Here is an 11206-nt window from a genome sequence, read left to right on the forward strand (position 1 = left end):
TCACCTCTTCCTCTCATGTGGGCCGGAGCATCTGACGGGTCACACACACACCAGGAATGTTTCTGGATCCTAAAGCACAAGTTTAGTGTAACTTTATATTCTACTTTAGCACACAGATTTCAACTGTATTTTCAGACAATAACTTACAGAGGTGTGTGGATCATCTGACTGGAGCGAGATAAGTCATTGTAGTTGTAGACGTCTTAGCAGAGATGACGATGAATCCTAAAAGTGCAATCAAAGTACAAAACACATTATTTGTCATTATTTCATGATTGTTTCTCTCATTTCTCAGAATACCTTGTGTTCTGGCGTTAGGATCAGGGCTCCCTCTGGTGGTGGTTCACTGCACTTTGTGGATGATACCATGGACAGCTCCATCAGCGACACCTTTCTGTGAAAGAGAACAACAGTCTTTAGTAATTCATATAAATATTATGTTAGTATTGATCTTTACTCACCAGGACACGCTGGATCCCACTGGAACACATTTGTGGACATACATATATAGACATACTTACACAGCGGCCTCCCCCAATCAAAGCCCTTTTTATGGCACTGGAGGAAAGCATTAAGAGCACATGTACACTCCTTCTGTGGGATTAATCCACAAATACTCTAGAGATGCACTTTGCTTTAGGCCCTCCTTTCAATAAACACCCATTCTGAAAAACAGGCTTCTGTGTACCAATACTCTGTGCAAAGAAGCACGTACAATGTTTTCTCATGGAAACACACAGTTCAACTTAAACAGGAGAATTAGGGAGTGTCCTACCAGCCGACAAGTTAGTGAACAAACCCAAGTCTCCACGTCTCACACTTGATTATAAAGTAAAAGTGCATTCATGAGTTAGTTAACCCTCCTACGGCCAGAGAGGAACCAGCTCAAAGGAAACACAAGGCAAGGCGTACTATGCAGGAAACCACACACAAGTATCAGAGGGACTTTTTTCTCAATTACACTTTAGTCATTGAGTACATTTAGACAATTTGTTCTTGTTGTGTCTGTTACGTTCCTACATAATATTCCTTCTCTTTCAACATGCAAAAAAACACAGCAAACAAACACAGCAAACACACCTCTAACCCACCTATGCCCAGAGCAGAATGCAAGGCGTACTATGCAGGACATCTGTGTCATAGCAGCTTCAATTTGGTTTATCTCTCACTATTTACTTATTACTATTACTCATCACATTGAACTTTCTTTTTGCTTTGTAAGACGTTTCAGAATTCAAGAATTTCAAGATTTTAGAAATCCTACATACTATTCCTTGCTTTCTCTTCTTTTGAAACACACGAAAAATGAAAAATGATTTTTGCACACACAGCTACTACTACTACTTCACACACAGCTAAGATACTAAATGGAAAAACTATGTACATGAGGTGAAATCGGCGCTGGTGAAGGTGGTAAATGCTGCCGATGTGACGCTACCAAGCCCAGAGTCTGTGAGACTGAAGTCAGTCATCGTCTGACTCAGGGTCTTGGGGCAGGCGGTGGAAGTGCCGAGGGAAGTTTGCAAACGTCCCGGAAGATGTGGAGGGGGCGGGGTCTTCGGAGCTGTCCTCAGAGGAGGAAAGGCGCTTCCTCTTGGAGCTGGGGTCTTCCTCTTCATCCTCACCTTCATCTCTGTGGCGCTTGGATCCACCGAGAGGCAGGAAGTCCAGAGCAGGGCCCACAGGGGGAAGGCAAGGAGCAGGACGGCAGGAGGGCGCAGGGGGGACAGCAGCGGGAGAAGACGAGCGACGCTCTTCTTCAACGACGGGACCAGACGGAGGAGGAGGGCTCTCTGCTCGCTGCTGAGGAACGGGGGACGGGGGACCACCCACCACGTCCACAGCTTGAGCAGGAGGGGCCCTCTGGTGCCAGCCGGCCCAAACCTCCTCTGGAGGGAAACGCTGGTCGTCTTCTTCCTCCTCGTCGTCCACGTCTTCATCACTGTCTTCCTCGGAGGAGAGACTTCCATAGCCAGAGTCCCAGTCCTCTTCATCGCTCTCCCATTCTTCTTCTTCATCGTCTTCCCACTCTTCTTCTTCAACATTCTCCTCCTCTTCCTCCTCCTCCTCCTCTTCCTCCTCCTCCTCCTGAATCTGTGGCACAGGCAGAGGGGGACGTTCACCTACCTCACCCCACATAGGGTCCCCCTGAAGAATCTCCAGAAGATTCCACCGAGGAGCGTCTCCCTGGAGGTCCCCCGGAGCGTCTCCCTGGAGGTCCCCCGGAACGTCCACCGCAATGTCCCACGGCACGTCCTCCTGGAGGTCCCACGGGTCCAGAGCCACTGCAACATTTTACAACATTATTCTTCTCTTGTGTTCATGGGACAAGGAGCCACACAAACTTTTACAAACAAGTGAAAAACAGAGAAAGATGAGAGCTGCTGCTCAGTGCAATAGAAGCCAAGAACTACTTGTTCCTCGACTCATGTCCTGAATTATAGACTTACTTTACCAACAGGTTTCAGGTCTAAATACAGGCCAACAGTTTTTGTACAAGACTTGAAACAGAGAGTCTGTGTGGCTTCTCTTGCACAAGTCCACAGTGCATGTGCCAGTGTGCAGAGCACCTCAGAAATCCCATTCACCCCAAAACCTCACAACATGATCTCTTTTAATATCAAAATATTTTGCAAAAGATTCTCTAAAACTCTGATGAATTTCAATGCCTACAAACTAAAATACATCAGTTTGCCACTAAATGTTTTGATCATCTTTTACTTTGCACGCATACCAAGAAAAATCGAGCCCTTTTACTGGGTATTATTGTGACCACAGTAAGTAAGTTTGTGTGACTGCTTTACAGAATCCAGACTGGAGGGTTGGCTGTCCATTCCTAACCGCGCTAATATCAAACGCTACGGCTGGAAGAAACAGGTGGGGTTTTGGTCGTTTCAGATTTCCTCTCATTTCTCTCAAACATCAATATAACTTTGATCTCTTCTGTCTTCAGTATGTGGTAGTAAGCAGCAAGAAAATCCTGTTCTATAATGACGAGCAGGACAAGGAGCAGTCCAATCCCTCCATGGTACTAGATATAGAGTAAGTACTACAACTTTACATTATGCACTTATTAAGATGCTTTTTTTATAAGATGTAGTTTAAAATAATTCTTAGTTTTGCAGTAAATTGTTCCATGTCAGACCCGTGACACAAGGAGACGTGTACCGAGCGGAAACGGACGAGATTCCCAGAATATTCCAGGTTGGAGTTTCATAAAAAAAATAATTAAAAAAAGGTCTCATTATTTAGGCATTGCTGCCTTCATAACATTTTACAATTTCCAACAATTTTTCATCTTTCTGTTCAATACAAAGTAACAGTATTAGAGTCGATAATACAGAATTTTTATTTAAACAGTATTTAGTTTCCCAAAGTAAATTACAAGAATAGTTTTTGTTTTCTTTTGAGACAGGACAAAACTAATTGTTAACAGTTTAAAGCTGAAGACTGAATGAATCTATTTTTTGGGCTCATGCTGGGGCTTGAACTTGGTGTGAATGATTGTGTCAGTTGTTTTTTGTTACTGGTTTCTTGGCAAGGCAGGTTTATCTGTGCATCACAATTCATACAGAGTTATTCAAAGTGCTTTACAGAATAAGAAACACGTTAAAAACACAATGCAAACAAATCAAAATATAAATAATCATCATCATAAAATTTATATTAAAGGGCCCATCTCATGCAAAATAACTCTTTTCACATTGTATCTTCTGCACATAAACAAGCACAATTTGGGTTTTGGAACATCCATTACACAATAGTTCTGAAATCTGACTGATTTCTTGGAGACAGTCACAGACCAGGAACTATGAAAGGCCGACTATTGCTCATCCCCCCGCCCGTCCTGAGAAAGCACAGGCTCCGCCCTCCAAACGTGATGTAGGCGACGACTGAGCCGCCCTTCCTCCGCCCATCTCAGGGAGGCAGGGGGAGACAGGTGTGCGCCCTGTGGTGTAAGTGTACAGCCCTGCAGCCACTTATGCTGTCGCTTTTGTTTAGGTGTTCATGTGGGAATTGTCAGCCGAGGCAGGGCGGAGGCAGGGTGGAGGCAGTGGAGCGGGGGAGGGGGGCAGGTGTGAAGCGCTTCTGCTACGTCAAACGCGTCATGGGTGTAGCTGCTGCGTCATCGTTGTAGCAGCTTTAGTTCGTTGTCACGTGGGAGGGTGGCAGAAATACACTGCAATTTGTTAAAAACCAAATCAATCTAACACCAAATCAATCTAAAAACCACTTTGCGACATATACAAGGCCCACACATCACTCTTAGAAGGTAGAAAGCTCTGAAAAGTTGATTTAGCATGAGATGGGCTCTTTAAATAGAGAAGAGTGTGGAATAAAAACTTTTCAGTCACTTTTCTGAACTCTCTTAGCCCTCTTTTGCCTCTTCTCTTGTTCATATACCCGTTTGCCTGTTTGCCTCTCTGTAGATCCTGTATGCCAATGAGGGTGAGTGCCGGAAGGAGGCGGAGGTGGAGGTCCCCCAGGGCGACAAAACCAACTGCCTCCCACACAAAGGGCACGAGTTCATCCCCACGCTGTACCACTTTCCCTCCAACTGTGAGGCCTGTGCCAAGCCTCTGTGGCACGTGTTCAAGCCCCCGCCCGCCCTCGAGTGCCGCCGCTGCCACGTCAAGTGCCACAAGGACCACCTCGACAAGAAGGAGGAGGTCATCACGCCATGCAAAGGTACGGGCAGTACGCAGTGTACGCAGGCTATGGTCTGAGGCTGCAAAACAACATCAAGGAAAACAAAGTGGGTAATAGCACCGTTAAGTCAATTAACCAGTCGATGGTGTCTTAGCTGACTGATCGTTTTTATTTAGATTATAAGGATTTATATGAACAGCAGCTGTTGTCCAGTTGATCAGCAGGACATGTCAACTACAGCCTTAGTGGTTAGTATCATGTGTACTGTTAGGATTAGTCAGGTGTAAGGGCTGCGGACTCTTCATCAGGCCGTATACAGAGGACAGGACACAGTGTGGAGTCAGTCCGCTTTATTCCTGTGACATATACGCTATCAAAATATATCTCTGCATATCTGCACTGGCTCCCCTCTGCAGTCTCCAACAGCTACTCTGGAGGGGGAAGCTTACACTTACAGACCGGCTCATTTATGTAAATCATGTCTGAATAAAAAAATAATTCCAAGTCCAGTCCAGTACAGTGGAAACAAATGCACAACTTACAACCTTCACAAAAATAAAACAAATTAAAGATACCTGTGACATATAAATACTCTACTAACCTGTCTCTACATATCAGCCTGGCTCCCTGCAAGAATGAAAACAGCACTGTGTTACAAACGCTCATTTTGGCGACATTCAGCACTAGGCTACAATACAGAGCTAACTTTTACAATCCAAATAAAATATACAAAATTAAAACCACCACAACACATTCACCACACATGAAAAAGCTGTCTTGTCAACATGTGTATTTGTATTTAAGTTAAAAGTGCATTGTTTTTGTGAAATAAATATTTTTAATGCCCAGACAGAACTTACCCTCTGCAGTCTCCAACTGCAACTGAGAGATACACGTGGGAGCAGTGCGCACTTCCGGTTTTCCAAATAAATATAAATTATAATTAAACATAAAATACAATCAGGAAATAGTAACGTACATTTTTAACTCCATCACACAGGGGTTCAAATGCAGGTTGCATTAGTTGTTCTTCGGTGCAGGTGTAGTGTTGTGAGTGCAGTTTGGGTCAGATACACACAGATACGTAATAGTTTTAAGAGCTTTTGCCACACCCCCTTTTAGCTGACAAGTCAATCAGCAGAACTTGTCTTTAGTCGACCAAGAATTTCTTTATTGAACTACAGCCCTGCGAAACACACAATCACACATCCTAATGAATATGATTTCAGCTCAAATCCAAAACGAGCACTAACCCTGTGTCCACTCCACAGTAAACTACGACGTGACCTCTGCTCGGGACATGCTCCTGCTGGCCCTCTCCCAGGACGAGCAGAAGAAGTGGATCGGCCACCTTGGAAAGAAGATTCCCAAAACGCCGCCCACGTTCTCCCGAGCCTCTCCCCGCACCATGTCCACGCGCTCTGGACCCAACCAGTCTTTCCGCAAAAACCCTAAAAGCAACGCAAAACTGAGGTAACTACACACACCAAATATTACACTGGGCTGCACAATAATAAAGACTGTGAGGATAGTGTCAGAATAAAAATAAAATAAAAATAAATTGATGTTTTGAGGGATCAGAATGAGGGATTGACAACTACTGGGTCAGCATTGTAAATTGAGATGTGTTTTACAGTTACAGTCCTATGAACCCAGAATGACAAACGGACTAAAACACTAGTATATAGATTATTACATAGATCACTAACAGCTATTTTAGTCTATTTTTATTTACCTGTATTAGGAGCAGCATCAAACTAAATTGTAAACTTGCAATTTTACAAAATAACTTGATTTAAAACTTAGGGCCTGTCTGATATATCGGTTGGCCGATATTATCAGCCGATATGGGCACTTGGAAACATATCAGCTATCAGACTAAATCTTTCTGATATTTCACGTGGGCATGTTATATCTCGTTATAAAGCTTAGACTCTTTATATTATGTTCATTTAATCCAATTTACAGACAGATAAATGTCCTAATATGTGGCTCCGCATCAGTATTTATCTGCGGAGTCATTTGTCAGTGTGTGTGTCCGTACTGTCCCTGAACACAGAGTCACGTCATTCACGTGCACTTGTTTACACCCGCAGACACAGATCCATGTGCGACACTGAGATTATATTCTTTTTACGGACAATCGGTTTTTAGTCAGGATTAAAAGGACATTTATTACTTTCTTACTGTCTTAGCTACTAGAATGTGATGCAAAAATGCCATTAGGCCGACCTACTGTCTGTAAATATGACGTAAAGGGGCAGAATAACAATAAATGTTGCCTAAATAAACCCAATTTAAAATCCACCAGAACCAAACCTAAATTTTTTAAACAATTCAAGATTTACAGTGAATTTTTACATCACTAAATATATCGGCAGCTCCAGCTCCCATTTTATCTGTATCATATCGGCCTCAACAAAATCCATATCGGTCAGGCCCTAATAAAATTTTATATTATGTAGTTAGGGTTGTCAGAAGTGTTGAAATTCAGATACTAATTAGATGCTAAAACTAGTATCGAAACTAGATACTCATTTGAGCAGATATTGATAATAAAAACAGAAATGAACCTTTCTTGAATAGCTTTAGAATGATCTGCAGCTGTACCAGAACAAGTATAAGAGCGCATAAACTAGTATACACCCATGGACCACTGAGGATTACACACATATAAAACCACATTGGAATAGAAAAGAAAAGAAAGTACTATGATGTAATGTTGAAAACACATTCTGTTGTTTCACATTTTAGTATCATAACAAAACTATTGTGCAGCCTTTATTTTAAAATATGTCTTCCATCCCAAATTGCATGACTGGACTGTGTTCCATTGTTTCAGGGTGTGTTGCAGTTACAAGTCTGTTTTTGTGTTGTTTTGTTTGTATCGTTTTGTTTTTTAAATCCCTCGGAATGGGATGGGAGATGGCCGTTAGTCACATGACCTGCTGTTTGTGTCTCTTGTAGCAGAGCGTCGTCCAACCTCCACTCTGCAAACACCACGTCCAGCACTTGTTGACAGCAGCCCCTCCACAAAGCCTTGATGTTGTTTGATTTTTATTTTTTTTGTATTTATGTTTTTTAAAAGCTTTTCCCTCCCTTCTTTAGCTTTTATTCATTCAAAAGGGTGACTCTTTGGTCTGGTTTGTTTGTTGGTGAATCTTGGGTTTCTTTGGGGAAGCTCGTTTTTCCAATTTGGGTTCATGTAAAGAGAGGGAATGCAGAAATGTCAAGTTGGGAGTGGTTAAATGACTCTTAGCATTGTATTGTTGCATCTTATAGAGAAATCTACCATACCATAATCAAAATTATACTCTAAACTCTTAGAATTGGGTAGACATGTACTTTAACATTGTTTAGAACAGAGATGTCCAGACTTTTTTCTCAATGGACCAAAATGAATTCACATTAGCAGTTCAAGGGCCAAACGTAATGATGTAATGCACATAAAAATGCAAAAAAGATTCATTTCTAAATCATCTTCCACTATTGCAAGATTAACTAGACCAGACCCCTTCTCCATTTTCTGTCTTTTCAGTGCAAAATAAAAATGCCCAGTCAGTCTATAGCAGTACAAGAGTTTAAAAAGATAAGTCAAGTCATAAACCAAATCTAGAGTATTACTGTCAAAATATTATTTCATCACTTCTTGATCAAATCCACTGTACATTAGGCCTGTCACGATAACACATTTTCAAGTGTGTGATGTATTGATTCTGTAATATTTTTCTAAGTGAATCATACTAAACATATTTTGGCTGGCATTATAGAAACAGTACAATGAAACACTAAAACAGTTAATTCTGTAAGTATAGTGTAAGTTCATTATTGGACCATCTATAACTCAAGAAAACATTCCCCATTAGACTGAAGAAGGGCACTATAGATTATAAGGCACACTGTCACGAAAGATAACAGTTAGATATGTCAATCAAACTTTATTTAACGTGTTCACAATAACTCTCAACTTTGTTCAATTGTAATGCGTAAAAAAAAATACTGTCTGAGACGCTAAATTGTTAGTGTATTCACAATAACTCATAATTGTTCAAACAGTTGGGGGATTACGGCGTCCAGCACGCCCACATCCCTCTCATCATTATCCGAGTCAGTGTGGTTACTGTTCCCTGGCAGTTCAGTGATGATTCTGGTCTTGGTGAAAGCTCAGACCACACTTGATACTGATCCTTAGTCCAGGCGTCCACGATCCATTGGCAGATCGTGGCGTAAGTTGCTCGCCGCTGTCTCTCTGTCTTGGTGAATGTGTGTTCTCCTTCTCTCATCCACTGCTCCCACACAGCTCACACTTTCACTTTATAACAGCCTTGAGTTTAAAGTGGGCGTTGTGAGCGTGTCTCTTGACAGGTGCATTTTGATCTTAAAAGGAATCACAGTATGTATTACTCCTGATGCTCCTGACTACGGGAGCTGTAATGCTGCAAGTGGTGCGGATTTGTAGTTTACTAAAGTCGTACTAAGACACCCCAATAAATTCATAAATTATATATAAGGCGCTCTAGATTATAAGGCATGCAGTCATTTCTTGATGAAATTAAATGCTTTTAAGTGCGCCCTATAGTGCGGATAATATGGTATCCCAATATTAGGAAGCCATACTTGTACAAGGAATCTGCGCTGACATTCCCATGCAGAGACTCAATGTTTTACACCTATACAGTGACTTTTCTATGCAAACTGTAGTGGGAGGACACCGTGGTTTAGACTTAGCGCCTCTTCGTTGATGCACGGGTCAGCCAGGCCTCTTGGGCACACTGCACAGTCCAATCAGACTCCATCCGGGGTGTTATCTGGGTAACAAGTCATGACATCATCCCTATCAGTAGTTCTTTTCCTGTTTAGTTAGTTTGCTATTGGATAATATCATGCAGATATTGTCTTGGCATATATCTGGGAGTCTCAGAGCTGTGATCAGAGCCCTCATCTTCAAATAACCTCAGTACAATAATGAACTATCCAAGTGATTATACAAAATAGCTAAGCCTGGTTATTTATCCTCACAATACTACTACATATTGAGCGATAAGTTGATAAAGTAATTATTGTGACCAGCCTACTATACATTATTTTCTCTGATAATACACGTGGAAGAAACTTTTTAACATTTTTACTAAACGGAGATAACTGTTTTCGAAACTGACGCTTTGAGCTTTGATCCACTCCTCTTGTGACACGACCTGCATACCCTCTGTGGTTGGGCTTGGTAACTAACGTCTTTCTTCTTTATGTACAGACCGCACCTAAAGCTTTTGTCCTCTCCGTGACATAAACGTGTGTAGAAGCATTATAGATTCAAAAGCAGCCAAGTTTGAAGCAGCTCCATTTATCGTTTTGTGATTGCATGTTTGCTCATCACTTTAGTTATAACGAATGCTAAACTCAAGCATCTAAACATACAAGTATATTATATTTTATTTGTTATGGGCTAATTGCAAACTTGGCATCTTTTGATCTTTTTAAAGAGCCTAAATCATCTGTCTCAACTGTCTTTTTATGTGGTTTGCTGATGTAGGAAGTAGCGCGTTTTTCTAACAAAACTAAACTTTTAAACTGTGATTTTAATAAATATTTTCCTTTTCTTCTCTTCCAGCTAACCGTTTGAACCATCGGATATCATTTTGGACTATATATAAACGCCCCTCCTCCTCAAAATTCATTGAGTTCAAACCCGAACCAGCGATGGAGGTCACAAGCACAGTGATATCCCAAAGCTCTGTAGAACCAGCTTGGACCAGAAGATGGCGCTCTTCTTTAAAAAAAAAAAAAAAAAACATGGACAAAAAGCAGAGGCAGAATTTTTCAATACATGACATTTCTTTCAAAAAAAAATATCCGTTTTGCTTCCTACCATCACAAAATGCAAAAATATTGGTTTCAAGAAAATACTTTTTTGCCTTCGTTGTTTCACTGTTTGTTGCCTTTTTCCTCATCACTTTTCAGGTTTGGGACTAGAGTATTTTGGAGAGAGGCGCATGCAAGATCATCATTAAAACAATCTATGCATTCTTTTTAGTATAATTATTTTTATTGCTCCAAGCCATAAAAGGAAGCTTCCGTTGTCATGGCAAACAGGAGTCCGAAAACTCAATGATTTTTATTTTTTTTTCTGTTTATTTGGTACATTGTAATATTTTTCTTGTATTATTTGTAATGTATTGCCTTACATTGATTCATAGATAAATGGCTCAAAAGGAAAACATTAAGTTAACAAATGTAAAACTGCACTGTTTGAAATGTAAATTATTTGTAGAAGACTAAGCAGGTGTAGCTTTTGGGCCGCCTAGTGCCTTAACGTTCGGATATTGATTTTACTGCCATATCTTTTCTTTTGTCTCTAGCTCTCCTCCTTCTCTCCTCCTTCTCTCTTCTAGTTCCTCTCCTTCTTGCCTCCTTCTCTCTTCCTCCTCCTCCTCTCCTTCAGCTCTCCTCAAACTCTCCTCCAGGCCTGACCCATCAAAGTGATGTTGTAGTACCTATTAAATACACAGACATGTACAGATGGGATGTGGATGTCTTAATACTGATATAATATAAATAT

General features: G+C 41.2%; 2 protein-coding genes across 2 annotated transcripts; one reads left to right on the forward strand and one right to left on the reverse strand.

Annotated features, from left to right (window-relative positions):
• Positions 1 to 18: 18 nt before the first annotated feature.
• Positions 19 to 2034, reverse strand: LOC129412569 (uncharacterized). The gene is made up of 3 exons (XM_055166531.1): positions 301 to 2034; positions 148 to 225; positions 19 to 69 (listed from the first exon to the last, which is right to left on the reverse strand). Exon 1 carries the CDS (start codon positions 2016 to 2018, stop codon positions 1377 to 1379), a length of 642 nt encoding a protein of 213 aa, XP_055022506.1. The 5' UTR covers positions 2019 to 2034; the 3' UTR covers positions 19 to 69; positions 148 to 225; positions 301 to 1376.
• Positions 2035 to 2239: 205 nt separating this feature from the next.
• Positions 2240 to 10937, forward strand: LOC110172119 (rho-associated protein kinase 1-like). Its single transcript, XM_055166533.1, has 8 exons — positions 2240 to 2357; positions 2807 to 2877; positions 2954 to 3042; positions 3126 to 3204; positions 4431 to 4689; positions 5922 to 6123; positions 7618 to 7695; positions 10259 to 10937. Exons 1-7 carry the CDS (start codon positions 2240 to 2242, stop codon positions 7667 to 7669), a joined length of 870 nt encoding a protein of 289 aa, XP_055022508.1. The 3' UTR covers positions 7670 to 7695; positions 10259 to 10937.
• The last annotated feature ends 269 nt before the right edge of the window (positions 10938 to 11206 follow it).

The sequence above is a fragment of the Boleophthalmus pectinirostris genome, unplaced genomic scaffold, assembly GCF_026225935.1.
Source record: "Boleophthalmus pectinirostris isolate CB_2022bp ecotype Guang Dong unplaced genomic scaffold, ASM2622593v1 HiC_scaffold_850, whole genome shotgun sequence".
Classification (NCBI taxonomy): Eukaryota; Metazoa; Chordata; class Actinopteri; order Gobiiformes; family Gobiidae; genus Boleophthalmus; species Boleophthalmus pectinirostris.

What these genes read in the sequence shown, in the direction of transcription:
- LOC110172119 (XM_055166533.1), top strand. Translation starts at nt 2,240, where the DNA reads ATGTCCCACGGCACGTCCTCCTGGAGGTCCCACGGGTCCAGAGCCACT. An exon ending in TCCATGGTACTAGATATAGA is followed by an intron (nt 3,043 to 3,125) that starts GTAAGTACTACA and finishes TTAGTTTTGCAG; the next exon opens with TAAATTGTTCCATGTCAGAC. An exon ending in AGATTCCCAGAATATTCCAG is followed by an intron (nt 3,205 to 4,430) that starts GTTGGAGTTTCA and finishes GCCTCTCTGTAG; the next exon opens with ATCCTGTATGCCAATGAGGG.
- LOC129412569 (XM_055166531.1), bottom strand. Translation starts at nt 2,018, where the DNA reads ATGAAGAAGAAGAATGGGAGAGCGATGAAGAGGACTGGGACTCTGGCT.